General features: G+C 42.2%; 1 protein-coding gene across 2 annotated transcripts in view; it reads left to right on the plus strand.

Moving 5' to 3' along the window:
- The first annotated feature begins 320 nt into the window (after nt 1-320).
- Nucleotides 321-17,610, plus strand: part of TRIM55 (tripartite motif containing 55) — a 37,779-nt gene continuing 20,489 nt past the window's right edge. The window contains exons 1-7 of one of the 2 annotated variants that reach the window (XM_038128220.1): nt 321-653; nt 1,058-1,230; nt 9,529-9,694; nt 11,758-11,853; nt 15,723-15,956; nt 17,075-17,097; nt 17,194-17,318. In XM_038128220.1, coding sequence (XP_037984148.1) covers nt 465-653; nt 1,058-1,230; nt 9,529-9,694; nt 11,758-11,853; nt 15,723-15,956; nt 17,075-17,097; nt 17,194-17,318 — 1,006 coding nt within the window. In that variant the 5' untranslated portion in view covers nt 321-464. The remainder of the gene's footprint in view (nt 654-1,057; nt 1,231-9,528; nt 9,695-11,757; nt 11,854-15,722; nt 15,957-17,074; nt 17,098-17,193; nt 17,319-17,610) is intronic. The other variant, XM_038128219.1, reaches the window with a different exon arrangement.

The following is a 17,610-nucleotide window of genomic DNA, read 5'->3' on the forward strand; positions in this document are numbered from 1 at the left end:
ATCACATCTTTCCTCTCATGGCCACGGCTGCCCAATGACAACGGAATGTCTATTAGGCTGCAGGATGTGGCTGCACAGGCTGGGGCAAGCCCTTCAGTCTCCATTGACCTGCAAAGATAAGGGAAGGGAGCAGATGGCCTTTGCTTATCACTCCTACAACTCCTCAAGGGGTGAAGGCTGCCACGTGTGAGTGAGGAGAGCCAGGGCCTCTCCGGCCTCCCCCCTCCGTGGCAGCTGTCACCTGTCCCAGCCTGTCCTGCTCTCACGCGCATATATGGGCACGGCAGGACGGCAGCTCGTGACGCAGCGCTGCTAAAAACAGCCCCGGCTCTGCTCGGCCCCTCGCTCAAACAATGTCCTCCGGCCCAAGCAGCACAGAGAGCCTCTGATCCCAGACAGCCTTGGATTTATTTCAGGGGAAATTAACCCCAAAAACCTCTCCACAAGGCTGTGGCCCTGAGCGCATGCCCCAGGAAAAGCTAGGGATGAGCACCTCCCTGAGCTACAAGTCGTTCTCCAAAGAGCAGCAAACTATGGATAACCTGGAGAAACAGCTGATCTGCCCCATCTGTTTGGAGATGTTCACCAAGCCAGTGGTCATCCTGCCCTGCCAGCACAACCTGTGTCGGAAGTGTGCCAGTGACATCTTCCAGGTAGGTTTCTTCCCACAGACAGCTCTGCTTCCCAAGCAGGACTGGCTGGAATGAATGGAAAAGAAGAATTTTTAACATGCTTTGGTAGATCAGTTTTAACAGTTGGTGAGACAGGGTTGGGGGGAGTGATTTAAGGCCAAAGTTGATGTATCCGGGTGCCAGGGCTGAGCTCCCAGCAGGTGAAAGTGCCACCTGTTGGCCGTGGTGACATGGCCGAGTGTGAGCTGAGGGACTGGCCCCTCGCCCAGCAGTCACCAGGTGCTTTCCCAGGGGTGACATGTCAGAATTGCCCTCTCATTGGGCATAGTGACAAATGGTTTCCTACAATTTAGTGCTATTGGAAGAGGCTTTCATGGTTTTTCACGGCCATACCTTCCTCTCCTTTTGCTGCTTGGCAAGAACAGGCCTCCAACCCCTACCTGCCGACCAGGGGAGGTACGACTGTGGCGTCGGGGGGCCGCTTCCGCTGTCCCTCCTGCAGGCACGAGGTCGTCCTGGACCGACACGGGGTCTACGGGCTGCAGAGGAACCTGCTGGTGGAGAACATCATCGACATCTACAAGCAGGAGTCCACAAGGTAACAAGGGAATGTGTGTCCTTCAGAGGACACGCATGAGGTTGATTTAGTAATTTTGTCTCCTGGAAAAGCAGAAAGGGATAATGCTGCCACGCCTCAGTGTCTGCTGCACTATGAAGTCAGCTCTCACTGAGGACAGAAAACTGTATGCAAATGGATGCTAAGCTTCCCTGTTTCCACTTACAGCAGAGGATTGGGCCATATTTATTCACATGAGCAACACTTACCTGTGCAAGTAAGGCCCTTGAGGTCAGCGCAGCTACTAACATGATTAAGGGAAAAGTATCTTGGTTAACATCATTTATTGCAAAAACACTTCAGGCAATTATTTGTCCATTCTCGTGCTAAAGAAGGGAAATTATTAAAATCTTATTAGAAAATCCTGATGTACAGACAGTGCAAACAGAAAGAAAACTGAATTTCACACAGAAGGTACCCTGCATCATAATGCCAAATGAAAATTCTGTTAAAGATACCTCCATTCCTGTCGGTTTGGGATGTTAACTTATGAAATCAAGTCTTATTTATGAGTCCATAAAAGAGAAGGAAGAGCGATAAACAATATGTTTCAGAGCTGTGTGGCTGTGCACAAGAATCAAGACCTCAGAGCAGAGAAATAGGTCAATTCTAAAAAGTAAGATTGCTCCTGAATGGTAATTTCTTGCATTTGATGTATAATGGATACAGAAACAGAAAAAAATGTGTTCTCACCTTATTCCCTTGGGATGGGTAGGATTCATGGTACCACTGTGGAGAACTTAGTACTGGGGAAAATGAAGAAGATAATCCTCTCCCTCTACTTTGCTCTTATGAGACCTCATTTGGGATACAGCTCTGGAGTCTTTAGCACAAGAAAGACATGGGCCTGCTGGAGTGAGTCCAGAGGGGGTACAAAGGTGCTCAGAGGACTTGGGCGTCTCTCCTCTGAAAGAGTTGGAGTTGTTCAACCTGGAGAAGAGAAGGCTCTGGGGAGGCCTTCAAGCATCTTCCAGTACCTAAAGGGGGCCTACAAGAGAGCTGGAGAGGGACTTTTGACAAGGGCTTGAAGTGATAGGACGAGGCTTTGAACTGAAAACCAGTAGGTTTAGATTAGATATAGAAATAAATTCTTCACTATGAGGGTGGTGAGGCACTGGCTCAGGTTGCCCAGAGAGGTTGTGGATGCTCCATCCCTGGCAGCGTTCAAGGCCAGGAGGGATGGGGCTTCACACAATCCGGGCTCATGAAAGGTGTCCTCACCCAAGGTAGAGGCGTTTGAACTACATGATCTCTCAGGTCCTTTCCAACCCCAACCATTATATAATTCTGCAATTCTGTGATGGAGTTAACCTGGCCCCAGGCCACCAAGCAAGGAGCTCTCGCCCAGGGAAGCTGTTTTTTGTCACCAGCATGGATCTGTTCTGTATGGCAAGGTGTTTCATTCACCTGGAAGGTGAAATCCTGGCCATGCTCCCTGACAGTCTTCTGATCCCACCGCAACAAGCAGCTGGACTTCCCAGGGACAGAGAGATGGCATCACTGGTGCAGGTGGACACAATGAACAGAACCCAGTCCCTGGGATGGCTGAGGATGCTTCCTCCAGCAGAGAAGGACAGTCACCAGCAGAGAGATTGCTTTAGAGCTTGACAGTGGCTTTGGCTATTCTTAACTGCTTGAATCTCTCTGAGGACTGTGGCAGCTGGGCATAGGTTGGAGCTCCAAAGCTCTGGAGAGCATGAAGCTGGCTTAAAATTGTCCTTTCTGCTGCCCTTTGTGCTCCATGCCAAGTAAAGGTCAGCTACCCCCGTGTGTGTCATTGATACTCAAATATTATTTTAGTCAGGAAAATCTAGGAGGAAATGAATCAACAAAGCTGCAAGGGTGGACTTTGCTTTTGATCAAATAAGCTGGACATGTGTGGCCTCATGTCTTCCTTGGTTTTGCTCTTTTTTTTCAGCTCACAGTTGTATTTAACCAAAAAAAAAAAAAATAAAAAAAGAGAAAAGAAAAGGCAAGTCCTCTTTCCAGTGTAGTTCACGGGGAATTGGAACAAAACACAGTCCAGTAGAAATGTAAGAATAGATTTAGTAGATTTTTTTTTTTAAATTCCACAAAAGTAAAACGCATGATGAATAAAATGGGAGAATAGGAAAAAAACACAAAACCATAGATTTGCTTATATATTTGTCCAAAAGATTTGTTTATTTAATCTGTTAAGGTGCTTATTTAACCTTCATGTATGTCCTTAGAATGAAAGTCATTGTCAGGGTTACATAGCAGCAGCAATGCACAGCAGCAGCAGCATTATCTAAACTATTCAGCCCTTTATGGGCCTCAGCTGCTTATCTCCCTCTTCCTAACATTCCTTGGGCTCCCCTGAGAGTGTGAGCAGATCTTTCATGGCTTTTCCTAGTGCTGTCCCACTGAAAGCAAAAAGTCAAGGGAAATCAAGTCTTCCCCACTTCTTCCTTTTATACCAGTCTCTTCCATCGTGACAGCTGGGATCTGGCAGAGATACATAGGAAGAAGGGTGAGATGTGATATTTGCCTCCTTGTTCTTCCCAAGACAGCCCTTCAAACTGGCAGCACATGTGATTTCCAGGCCGGAGCCTCTTCCCATCGAGTTCTCCTGTAGGTATAATTCACTATAACTGCATGCGCCAGAATGAGGCCAGCTCCCATCTGCATTTCACATGAACTTAGGGTAGAGTAAAAGAAGCAAGGAAGCAAGATTTGACTAGCTTATTTCAAAAGGTTTGGTTGTTTTATTTTACTTTATTATTTTGTAATTGGACTTTCTATTTGAATTAAAGAATTGGGGTTTTTTAAAATAAAAACTGGGGCAGGAGCTGGACTGAGGTTGGGAGCGTCTGCCTAAGCCCTCATATGCAGCCCCTCCTATTACTAAGTATCACATCATACGGTCTTTTATCCCATTGCTCATCAAATTCCAGCTGATGGCAGCATAGCCTGTTGCCCAATTTAGAATGCATTAGCAACACAACGGAAGAATTCTTCAAGCAGGAGGTGGCTTGTAAAAAGCTTTAAAAGACAGCAAAGGACTGAAAACAGTGGAAACTGAGTTGGCTAAATATTAAACCAGTCTTTGAAAATCTGTAGGCTGCTGATCACCTAAACTATCTGAGGAGCATCAGGATCCCTGCTGTCACCAGGAAAGGGTAGCAACAGGAGGCTGTGATTTTTTGTGAAATCTGGCAGGTTCTAATGATCTCAGCTGGCTATTCCAGATCAAAAGGTGCTTTAGGCTTTGTTACCAGCTGAATCCTGATCAGGGAGGGTCGAGCCCTCTTTCTGCCTTGCACTTACCAGGGAGAGCCTGAGGAACAGGCTGTCCCTGCAGCCCCCAGCACAGGTGGAGCAGAGTGTGCAGCAGAGACCAGGCTGTGCTGAGAGCAGCCTACATGGGCTCTGCATGGTGCTGACGTCCTGCAGGGCCCCATAGCCAGCACCACCAGAAGTGTCTGTCCCTGACACCTCCGAGGTCTTAGCCCAAACTCCCCAGGCAGGATGTGTCTCTCTAGGCCAGGTTGCAGGGGCATCTGGGGATCTCAGACAGGCTGGGCCAGGGAAATTTGCTCCCTGACCACAGGTCACCAAGAGAGGAGGAGCCCCACAAGCTGTGCAGTGAAAGAGATGAGGAATGGGATCATCTGGATCTTCTCCAACTCCCCATGAGACAAAGCCCCAAGCTCACCTGCACCAATAGTTGTCTTGGGCTGGGCATCCATGATAGTAGTGTAACAGAGCTCCAGGAATCCTTATGTCCACATGAACTTCTATAGCCTTCTGATTTTTCAAGCCCCGTTTCTACCCTGGGTCTTGGTGGGCTTTTCTTTGCTTTTGAGAGAGTCCATAATTGTGGCTGATTTTCAAGGACCACCTTGCTGCAAGGTCAAAGTGGTCTATGCCCATATACAGGAACTCAAGCAATGGTGACAAAACACCTGTGTTGATTAAGAGGGCACTCCTGATTTAAAAAAAACCAACAAACAGACAAAACCAAAAACACATAAAAAAAAAGAAGCAAAAAGAAGATGGACAGGTGATTCAGCAGGATTATGAGACACTCCCCAAGCACATGCAGATGAAGTTAGAAAAGCCATGGTCCTCCTGAAACTGATTATCATGAGGGACATGGAGGCTAATGAGCTGTAAAAGCTGCAGCAGCAGCAAAAGGAAGATTAGGAAAACTGTGAGCTCACTACTAGACAGAGCAAGGCCTCATGTAACACAGGATGTAGAAAAGGCCAATGTACTTACCTTCATACTTTACTATTAAGTTGAGTTTTATGGAATCATAGTACCCTGAGACCAGTGGGAAATTCTTGAATGAGAAAGACTCACCTTTGGTGGAGGGGGATCAGGTTAGAAAACAAAAAACAAAAAACAAAACAAAAAAAACAAAACAAAAAAAAAAAAAAAAAAGAAATTTGACATCCTGATGGGAGGCATCTGGGCATTTGTAAGTGGTGAGGGAGCTAACATATTATTGCAAGGTCACTCTCAATAATCTTTGAAAGGCTGTGGTAATTGGTACAGTTTCCTGTGGACTGGACTGGAGGAAAGCAAATGTTCCTTCAATCTTCAAGGAATGCAAGGAGGAGAATCAAGGGAACTACAGGCTAGTCATGCACACTGATCCCTAGAAAGTATTTCATGCAAACCCTCCTGGAAACCATTTCCAAATATATAAATGACATGAAGGTGATTAGAAATAGTCAGCATGGATTTATTAGAGGAAATCAGCATGACCAATGTGAAAGCCTTTTATAGTGAGATGACTTAGTGCATGAGAGAAGAGCAGTAGATACTGTTTATCTAGACTTTAGACGCTGTCTCCTGTGACAGAGTGGACAGTGGAAAGTGAACTGGACCAAAAATTGGCTGTACTACCAGACTCAAAGGGTTGTGGTAAGCAGCATGAAGTCAGGCGGAGGCCAGTCAGTAGCACTGTATGTCCAAGATTGGCACTGTGGCAAATGCAGTTTCATATCTTTACTAATGACCTGACTGTGCCTCATAGAACCATGCAGATCCTCTCCATCCCTGCCCAGGTGCAGACACCAGGTGATGTGTTGCCACAGAAAGGGCTACAGCTGTCCTAGGATCCTCATTAAAAACACTATCATAATTGGATTCAGGACTTCAGTAGAGGCCTTTTTGGATTTGAAAAAAATCTTACAGGAAACATGCTTTCTAACAGCAGTTTTCCTAACATCTTACTACGCTCTTAATTAAAGTGTGCTTCTTTATGTGTCCAGCAACTTTGCACTGCCTCACAAAGTCACAGTCACAGAGCAGTTGAGATTGGAAGGGACCTCTGGAGGTCATCTGGTCCAACCACCCGCTGCTCAAGCAGGACCACCTGGAGCCAGTTGCCCAGGACCATGTCCAGATGGATTATGAGTATCTTCAAGGATGGAAACTCCACAGCCCTCCTGTGCAACCGCTGCCAGTGCTCAGTCATTCTCGCAGTAAAAAAAGTATTTTCTGATCTTCAGAGGGGACCTCCCATGTTTCAGTTTGTGCCCATTGCCTCTGGGCCTGGCATTGAACAGTGCCTGACTCCATCCTCATTACACCTTCCATTCAGATATTTAGATAACCAAAAATATTTATAAGATCAAGGTCATTGTTAAGATTCCCCTTAACCTTCTTTGATTCAGGCTAAAAGTTCCAGCTCTCTCAGTCTTTCCTCACAGGAGAGCTGCTGTAGACCCTTCATCATCTTCAGGGCCCTTTTCTGGACTCCTTTCAGTATGTCAGTGTCTTCATGTACTGGGCAGTCCAGAACAGGACCCAGTCGGTTCTTCAGGTGTGGTCCAAACACAATTTCAGAGGGAAAGAATAAGCCTCTGTCAGTCAAACACAGGCTTAGCATCTTAAAGAGTAGAGTCCAAGAATGAGACTATGAAGTTATCAGGACATTTCAGCAACCTGACATTTCTCTGGTCACCAGCACAGCTGTGGTGAATTTTTTCTGTAACTAAACCCATGCAGTTATTTTCCTATCAGCTACTCTTTAATCTCCTGTTTCAGAAGCAATCTCCATTTTAAATTTAGAGTTTGTGTTTCAGCCTTTCCTACCCAACACAGATCTAAAGGCTCCTGTCTGAAGTCAAGGAGTGGTGTGCTAAAAATCTCTCCTTTTGCACTGCCTGCGGAGGAGACTGTAAATCTGTTTATTTCTAGTCTCCTGACACTGTCTTCAGGGCCCCACTAGTTCAGGGAGTTCTGCCAGGTTGCTTCCATCTCTCTGCGGCACCTTTGAAGGTTGGCTGCTGCTGGCTGAACTTGCTTGACACCGTCACCTTTTTGCTCTGTGTAGTGTGTCTTTCATGCAAGAGGCACCGTTCCAGTGTCCAATAAAATTCTAATAGTCTCTGGCTCTGGTCTTGTAAATATTTGCAGGAAGAGCTGCTATCTCATGCTTAATTAATCACTTTGAAATTCATTGTATTGCACTCACACATGGGCCCTCCCACTGGTGCACCATGACATGAATATATTAGAGGCTGTTTGCAGTAATCTGCAAACAATGTAAAGCATCTTTTATGGAGGAGACACACCTCTTTTGACTAGCATTGAAACAATGCTTGATTTGACAAAGTGCCTTATGTTAATGAGTGCTGGAAATCTGACCCAAATAATACAAGCTTTCTTCAGAAGTGTTTGTCCTGTTTTATTCTGGTATATCACATTATATGGCAGATTATGGATTTTCCTTATGAACCCTTTAAATCCCAGGGCACTCTTGAATTTAAAAAAAAAAGACCACAAATGTGTGAGACATTTGTTTCTTGCTAGATTTTTTTTTCTAATGCATCTAAGTGATCATATTCCATTCCCTTCAGAAGAGAAGAGCTGTACTTTGTCATTAAAAAATAAATGCCGTATCCACTCTACCAAACAGTATGGAAAAACTCTACTGTAATATAATATAAAATAATGATTTTTTTCCCATACATTTTAAGTTTTAATAGAATGGCTGGTTGCTTCCTTGCTACAGAGCTCCATAGAAATGCTTTAAAAATGGTTCCCATGTAATTCCATTACATTCCATAGTTTCTAATGATAAAGAGGATATTTATATGATGCCATTGTTCCACTTGCTACAGGTAAGTCATAGTTCTCTTTCCAAACAGTAGCAGAAGGGAATACTGGTTTGTGCTGAAAATATTTAGCATTGCCACAGTAACAGTGGTGGCTTTTGAAGGCTTGAATCCCAGACACACTCTTTCCATCAGTCTACTGGCCTTTGTCTTCTGTACCACATGCTTACACACTCATGTGTTTGCCACAGATGTGCTCAGGGTGCTCAGCCTGAAGTGAGGGCTCAGGAAAGTGCCACCCTGCTAACACACACTAGATCAGAGCTGTCACTTGCACTGGGAATGTTGGTTAAGGGCTCATCTGAAGGAAGCTACAACTAAATTATCCTAAGATAGCTGGTTGTGCAGACTTGTGTGTATATAGTCAATGGTTTTGGTGAAGAGAAGATCAGACTGAGCTATAATGTGGCGACAGCTCCTGGCTTAGCACAGGAGAAGAACACTTGTGTAGCCCATGCCCTCTCTGCTGGGTACAGATGAATAAACTACTGCTAAAACATTTGACACTGTAAAGTTAGACATGTGTCACCTGGCTGAAATCAATTTGTGTGACACCTTGTTTTGGTTGCTGGCCTAATGTAAAGGCTGTAAGGACCCAGTGCTGTTTGATATTGACAGTCCTGACCAGGGCCTCACAAAGCTCAGCAGTGGAGATTTAGAGTTACAGCCTAAAGGTTCATCAGTATCTTCAACTCTTGCTTAAAGTCAGTCTTCCCCATAACAGCTTTGCTGCATTAAGCCAAGTGCACAACAATTTGCATGATGAACCAGAAAGAAATTACATATGTTTCATATTTCAGGCAGATGTTAGATAACATGCTAATTAAAATACATGAGTAGTCTGAGTCCAGGCTTAGTGAGGTTATTTGAATTTTTAAATATGAGCAAGCATTCTGTCACACTCCCAGTCACATTCCTCATTCATGTGGGAATCCCCATATGAAGTCATGTTGTTCTCTTGTCATCACATCATATTGTGTCATTTGAGCTGTATTAAGCTGTACCATTAAGTTGTACCATTGTCTCCTTAGTCATCCCATGGGGCAGGTTTAAGTCTACTCTGCATATTCAGTCAACCTTGGATGCTGCTATACAAATGTACCATATTTCATGCTAACACTCTAAGTGGTGATATCTGAAACTCGTGAGCACCATCTTTGTTTTAAACAAATGTATTCTTTTGCAGACCTGAAAGGAAGTGTGACCAACCAATGTGCGAAGAGCATGAAGATGAGAGAATTAATATTTATTGTTTGAACTGTGAAATGCCCACCTGCTCCTTGTGCAAAATCTTTGGTGCCCACAAAGACTGTCAGGTTGCTCCTCTCACAAATGTTTACCAGCAACAGAAGGTAAATATCCTTTTGTTTCTCAAAGTACTTGAAAAAACTGACAGGACCATCAACAGGAAAGTATTCCCATGACCTTCCTGTGTGTTTCCAAAAGGGTCAGGGTTGCCTTTGCCACTCATGTGTGTGACTGAAAGGCTCCTATAAATCTGTAGAAACTGTCTGGAAACACAGGAAAATAAATTTATGAGAGATCACACAAAAAGATACTACAATTTGTCCCAATTTTGATGTGGTACTGAGGATTTATCTTTTGAGTTCCTAATCCCTTTTTTGCAGTTCTTTTAGATGAGACAAACAAGTGGTATTTTCAACACTAAGAACTGGAAAGAAAACAGACCATTTCAAATCAAATAGTTATCTGTCAGACACTTTTACATTTAAGCATGCCATTTTTAAGAAAAGTTAAGTGAAAAACCTCCTCCTGCAAGTGAATGAAGGAATATTCAGTAGTTGGCAGCACAGGATGTACCTAACATCTTCTGCCCTTGCTGTCACCAATAAAAGACTTGTTTATTTTTAATACAGTGTTAATTTAAAACCTGACTCACTGGGTTATCCTCCTGAGATAAACAGCTCATTTTTCTGGAGAGCCCCAGTGGGGCAAGCAATCAGACAGGCCAAGTTTGCAATCCCAGTCTCCAACTTCGTCACACAGATGCATGTGTGCATGTAAACTACAAATGAGGAGTTAATTTAGGAAAGGAGTTAAAAACATCCTTTTCAATCAAAAAGAGGTGGGAGAAGAAAGTGAAGTTTTTTGGACTGAATCCATGCCCACAATCACTCCTTTTGCATGGAGATTTGCAAGCTGTGTATTCCTTTCCAGAGTGCCCATGGAAAGGGGCTGTCATGCCCAAGATGAGAGGCGTAACCCAGAGGCTGCAGGATGCATGCTTCAAAGGAGCTTTTACAGAGCTGTGAAGACCTCAAAGGAGCCTGTACAGAGCTGTAAAGGCCTCAAAGGATCCTCTACAGAGCTGTGGAGGCCATGAACACAGTTGTCTCTGTTACTACAGCGGTGTGCCAAGAGCCCCTTGCACTCCCCATCACCCTCCCCAAGTTCCCTAGGACTGGCTTCTTTGTCTCTCTTAGGGATACCTCACAATCATCTCCATCCCTACACTCAGGGATTATTTTCTTCCTCCACTCATTTCCCTGATGCCAGTGGCTCAGCCTCTACCTTCTTCTCCTCCTTTTCTCCTCACCACAACTCCAACCCCACTGCCTGTATGGCAGGGACTCTGTAACACATTGGTCACTCCAGGTCCATGGGCCACCTCTTCTGTATTCCAAGGCCAAGAACTACAGTCATCAGGGAAACACCACAGCAGTGTGGCTAGACCCAGACACTGAAAAAACAACCCCTCAAGAGTCTTTTCCCTCAACAAACCCAAGGGAAATACTTGGGGCTTGTTGAAAACGGCACTTCACACAAAAGCATCTAGAAGAACTCCCTAGAACAAAGTTCTTCCCTCTTTCCCAACTAGTTTCTCCTCCATTAAAAATTCCAAAATGTCCGTGTTTTCATAGGGTGTTGAGGGAGGAAACAAATGTCAAAATACAAGCAGGTATCTTTGACTTTAAAAATTAAAGTATGGAGAAAACAGTGTGCTAAAAATACCTTAAAATTACAACAGTTTCTGAAACTAGCTTCCTCAAAGTCATCCACTCACTTTAAAATCTAACCTTTAAGTCAAAGCCCACAGAAAATGCAGCCATTTTACCTTCTGATGTTTTATCAGGCTTTTCACCTTTAAAGTAAAAGATACCTGCTTGTATTTTGACATTTGTTTCCTCCCTCAACACATGAAAACATTGACATTTTGGAATTTTTAATGGAGAAAAAACTGGTTTGGAAAGAGGGAAGAACTTTGTTCTAGGGAGTTCTTCTAGATGCTTTTGTCTGAAGTGGGCACATAAAGCTCCAATTTTTCTCAGTTCTGGTGGAAAGAAAAATATCCTGGGTATGGCTTATTTGTCCCCTGCTCCCCACTGTTAGATGTGTCACCCTGAAGTGAGACAGCACCTAACACCCTTCTGCTTGCTCTCCCCTTACTTCCTAGTCTGAGCTGAGTGATGGCATTGCAGTCCTGGTGGGGAGCAATGACAGAATGCAGGGGATTGTCACACAGCTGGAGGAGACCTGCAAGATGGTTGAGGTAGGTGGCACCTCTTTAAATGCAGTTATTTCAGTGTGACGTTGCATCTTTTAAAGTTCTGGTAATGATCATTCTTCAACAGACCTCACTTTACCCAAATGCATTCCCACATTGTTTCACTAAACCATTCCTTGTGGCTTTGTACATTACCAAGATGTACTGCCTCGACCAAAGGGTACATCCTGCTCAGCACCTCTGACCTCTGCTATATGGTGGGGGGTAAAGAGTAAGGATAATCCATATCAGCATGTCTTGCTCAATATTCTTAGTGGAATAGGATCTCACTGAAGTTAAAAGCAGATCCACAGAAATGCTGTCAACTCCTAGCTCATTTAACATCTAAGATCAGATTCTTAGATTTACATCTAAGACCACCTAAGACCTATATAGAAAAGACCAGTTAGTCTGAAGTCTGACAGGTGCCGTGAACAGAGCCTTAGTCTCAGCCACAGGGTAGGCACAGCATGGTTCACAGGTATGTCAGTGTTTGTTCTGTATTTGGTTGCTTTGCCTTCTGCACAGAAGTAGCGTTTTAACATGGTGTCCTTTAAGGAGTCTTGTTTTGTTGCTCATGGGAGAGAAGAGTTTGGGTTCTTACTGGACTTTCTGGTGAAGGGCTCACTGTGGAAGAGTTGGAATAAGTTTCGTGTTATTCAATAGCAGAAGTGGCTTTCACTTCCTCTGAGAGCTTTACATCAGCAAAGCAAATATAAACATTAACTCTGACCAATCTGAGCATCACAGAACAACCGGCTGAAAGGAGTTCATATGAATTGATTTTGTGATCAGAATTTGATGAAGCATCTAGTGAAGGAGTCGCATCCCTCTCAGCCCAATTAGAATTGTATTGACCCTTCAGAGCGGGAGAAGAAAGGAGAAATGGTGAGGAAAAGTAATTTAATCCAAGATGTACAGATTCTAGTTAGTAAGAAAAAACAATTACACAATCTATGTACACAATTCCAAGCAAGAAGGAACAGAAAATGTCTGAGTTTGTTTCAAATAACACAAACCCATTGGCCCAAGTAAAAGAGAGAGCACATTAATGGCAGTCAGAACTTTGTACCTGGGAAACTTTCACACCGCAAGGATGAAATTGGCTGCTATCAGGACTTTGCAGACAGAAACAAGCCTTTCAAGTAGGTTAACTGCAGAAATTTGAATTATACAAAAGCAAAAGCTTACACTCATTTAAGCTGAACTAGCTGAACCTGAAACAAATCTTCAAACACCTAGTCTGAAGTATGGAGAAAACAGCGTACTAAAAATACCTTAAAAATACAACAGTTTCTGAAACTAGCTTCCTCAGAGTCATCCACTCACTTTAAAATCTAACCTTTAAAGTCAAAGCCCACAGAAAATGCAGCCATTTTACCTTCTGATGTTTTATCAGGCTTTTCACCTTTAAAGTCAAAGATTGCAGAAAACAGATCTTAGAGTTTACCTTGGCACTTGCACGTTGCATTTCAAGCAAATCACATTTTCTACTATGCAAGAGCTTTGTCTGAATTGACATCAGTTTGTCCTTGAAGACAAGAGACTACAGCTGAAACTCAGAAATGTTTATATATGGAAATAACACAATCCATGATTGTCTCTTCTTTCTGCTTAATACTTTGCAGAGAACAATAAATATCTGCTTTAGCAGAAAATACATGATCATTTTACTTTTAACTGGAATAAGTAATAGCCTAGCCTACAGTTCTACATTTAGCTATTGTTCCTGTCCAACCTTAAAAACCAGAAAAGCAAAAAAATACTTGTACAGCTTATAACTGATTGAAAAGCCGACCTAATTCACATATTATACTGAAAATTGAGAAAGGGATATAAAATGCTAAATACTGGAAAACTATAACCAATAATTAGGTTCTGTTTAGCTCTGCAAATGAGTCTAATAACAAAGGAAAAATGACAGTGTTTTTTCAAGTGCTAAGAGCATAGGCCAGTCAATACAGGTCCTTTGGATCAAGCAGTGAGATTCATGCTCAGTAGCAAAGACTCCTTTCTTTTTGATGTAGCTGTGCTTTAAAAAACAAAAAGGCTGAGAACTTTTTAGAATGCAAAGTCATGTATTTGTTGACCTCTTTCATTACACAGAATCTGATTAGAGTAATTCTATCAGGCAGAGGCTTCATATGGGAACTTTTTATGCAGAAAGAGAATATTTCAGAAATATTTCAGCATTTGCAGTTAGAAACCTGTTTTGCACTCTCACTCATGAGATTCACAACTCTGTAATATTTGCTGGCAGGAAATACTATCTATTAGTGCCTAAAGACAGGGAAGGATCTCTCAGAGCACCCTGCTATCACTTGCTTGCTCTTCTTCCCCTAACGTTTGTCCTGTGTCAAATGACAAAGATAGCACACACCTGTCTCGAAATTAAGGTTGTTTTACAAGTGATCTGAACGAAATTTCACGGGGAGAAAGCTAGGAGAGGAGTGGGAGAAGGTTATTTGAGATCTGAACATAGAAGGACACTCAGAAACCATGACCCACTTGGTTTGAAAACTTCCTTAACCCCACCCTGTAATTGCACTAATCAGGAATTTCTGGGAAGTGACAAGGACTCCTAGAAGGGCAGGACAAGATTGCACTCCCTGCAAGGAGTGCCTATTTAGTCTAATCCTACTCATTGGGAAGCAGAGGTGGATACTTGGGTCAATGCATCAAGATGTGCCTTCAATCCCCTCTCCACCCTCTTGTAGACAGTGATTTTTAGCCAAATGTAGATGTTTGAAAGGCTCTCTCCTTTGAGTGATACAGAGCTCATGATACCACTCAAAGGAATGAGCTCTGGCTGGAAGTCAGGAAAGAAGTGGGATTCTCTCTGGCCAAGTGCTGTGAATAATATGTCTTATCACTGCCCTAAGTTCTGTGGGGCTGTTAATAATCCTGTGCTGCCAGAATCTCAGCATTATGCCTCAAGGGACAAAGATGAGGAATCGATTCAGCCTCAGTACCTGGGAAAGAGATTTAAATAATCACCACCATCCACAACCAGGTCTAACCACAATGAAGTCATACCCTGGGGCACACAGATGACTCAAGTACTTCTATTTGGTAGACCTCAGACATTATATATAATCTGTCCCCCATTTCCTCCCCATAAATCCTCCTTTACAAGTGCACTCTGTTCTGTTGAGAGAGCGCTCAATGCAGCAGTCATCAAACCCATCCTCCTAACCCAGTGAAAGATGCTGCTGTCTGGTTGGAGGGACAAGAGAAGTGTCTCAAGAAACTATGTGAAAATCAGTGCCTGAACATACAGTTGGAATCTGATTCCTCCTTCTTGTCTTTGTGCTTCTGTCACACACCATTTTCTTTGCAGAACCTCCACCTCATTCAGTGCCCAGTAAATGGAATATAATGGACACCTCTTGTCCAAATAGAGTCTAAGAGGGTGTATGTGAAAATCAAGCCCAGCCAGGATTGTTCCAGGTACTCTGGCAGAAAAAGAAAATTCTCCAGAGCTGTTTGAGATGCTTGCTCCTTTTAAAACCATTCTGCTCACGCAAATGGACCCAGCTGCTAATACGGTGGGAGCTTTTACTTTTTCTGCAGACTTTGATGTATCACTACAGACATCATAAATACCCTTTTACTTTTTTTAGCAGACTCACAAGTTATACAATAACCTGTTTGGGGGCTTTCAGTGGCTTGAAACTCAGAGTTTGAGAAGAGTTTTTAAACTTCTGTTCCAACAGCTTGGACTTTGAAAATTATAAAAGTCTCTGGGGTCATTCAGAATCCTTTGCACTGCTCAGAAAGAGGAATTTCTTTGATGAAAATGCTTCCAAGTAACTGTAAAAATAGAAACCCTTTTAAGAACATAACATGTTTAACATAAACCAAATGATTCACAGGAATGCTGCAAACGACAGAAAGAACAGTTGTGTGAAAAATTTGATTATCTCTATTCTGTACTGGAAGAAAGAAAAAATGAGATGACACAAATAATCACTAGAACCCAAGAGGAGAAACTGGAACACGTCCGCTCCCTGATGAAGAAGTATGCGGATCACTTGGAAGCTGTGTCAAAACTGGTTGAATCAGGAATCCAGTTCATGGAAGAACCAGAAATGGCCGTGTTTTTGCAGGTATAAAGTCTATAAATAGAGATAGAAAAAATGATGGGTTTATTGGTATATTATCTAAGCATTTCTCAATTGCAGGCCCATTCAGAGTTCGTTTGTCTTCAGGTGAACATGTATACAAACTCATTTTTTAAACACCTGAATCAGCTCAGACAAATAACTACTCTTCTTGTGAATAGTATACAAATCAAGAACACAAGTATTTGCTATTTGCCACAAAATATACTATCCTGTGTATGAATTTTTGGTCCCCTTAGAAGAAATAGGAATTCAAACATTTTCCGGGTAATCTTTTTTTTCCCACCAATACCATGGTGGGACAGTATGTTCGTGTGTACATGATCTTCTGAGAATTATAGGTTTCACTTGTAAATTGACAAAATTATTAACTTTTCAATAATTTGTGTCCTAAGCTACATTTTGATACCTTTACTTATTTTTTTTTCTTTTGTTTTCTTACTGTAAATTTAAGAGAGATGAGTAGGGAGCCATGAACAGTCTATCCAATGAATTCATTGGTGTAGAATTTCTGTCTTGCTGTTTTAGAATTCCTCTGTATTAAAGGCTGGAAGAGCATTTTCTACCAAACAAAACAAAACAAAACAAACAAACAAAAAACAACAAACCACAAACAAAACCAAAATAAAACAGCCAACACTTACTTTCATCAAAGAATTGCCTTTGAAGAGTACAATATTCTTTTGAGACAAATAGAATTTTGTCTCTCCAAAAGGAAGCCCTTGGAGATATATATATGGATAATCACATACGTAATTTCTGTGACTAGAGAGGGTAACAGACCAAATGCTTTTCACCACAAACACAACCAAAAAAAAGAGGAAAAATATTTCCATTTTAGTTTTTCTCCTACCAACTGTCCATATTTCCCATCATATTCCTGTTTTAATTTAAACATCTTTGAAGAACTAAAAGGTTTACTCAGCTGTATGCTAATTACCATCCAAATTTCATCTCATTCCTGGATGTCACGGCTGTCACTTATTCAATTCTTATTAGTGCTTTTAAAAACTGCCATTCTAAGAATTATTTCTCAATGCATAAAATCTCTGAAAAAAATTGAATTATTTAAGAAGTCAGTTATTTCTTTTTTGTTTCCACAGAATGCCAAAACATTGCTACAAAAGTAAGTATGTAAACTTGAGACTCTTGTTTTTTATAATCACTTACAATTTATAAATTTATCTTAAAATCCAATGCCAATAACCAATCTCTATTTTAGAATTACTGAAGCTTCTAAAGGATTTCAAATGGAAAAAATAGAGGATGGGTATGAGAATATGAACCAATTCACAGTGAACCTCAGTAGAGAAGAAAAAATAATACGAGAAATTGATTTTGACAGAGGTATGTAGTTTCTTTCACCAAAATTTCTTTCTTATATAGCAGCTGTGTGTGATTCACATGATGATACTGAGTAGGAAAACTCAAATCAGATATTTCTCTCCATGCCAAAATGTAACCAGAGCATTATGTATCAATTATAATCAAATCTAGGTTTATTTCTCTGAAGTGCTAGGATGGCCCTGCACATTTTTTAGGATAACTAATGTGACTATACTAAAGAAAATGCAGTGCTAGAGGCCTTCCTCTGGAAACAGCCTGAGCCACGACTGCAGACCACAGGATTTGTCAGATG

Source organism: Motacilla alba, chromosome 2 (assembly GCF_015832195.1).
Source record: "Motacilla alba alba isolate MOTALB_02 chromosome 2, Motacilla_alba_V1.0_pri, whole genome shotgun sequence".
Taxonomy (NCBI): Eukaryota; Metazoa; Chordata; class Aves; order Passeriformes; family Motacillidae; genus Motacilla; species Motacilla alba.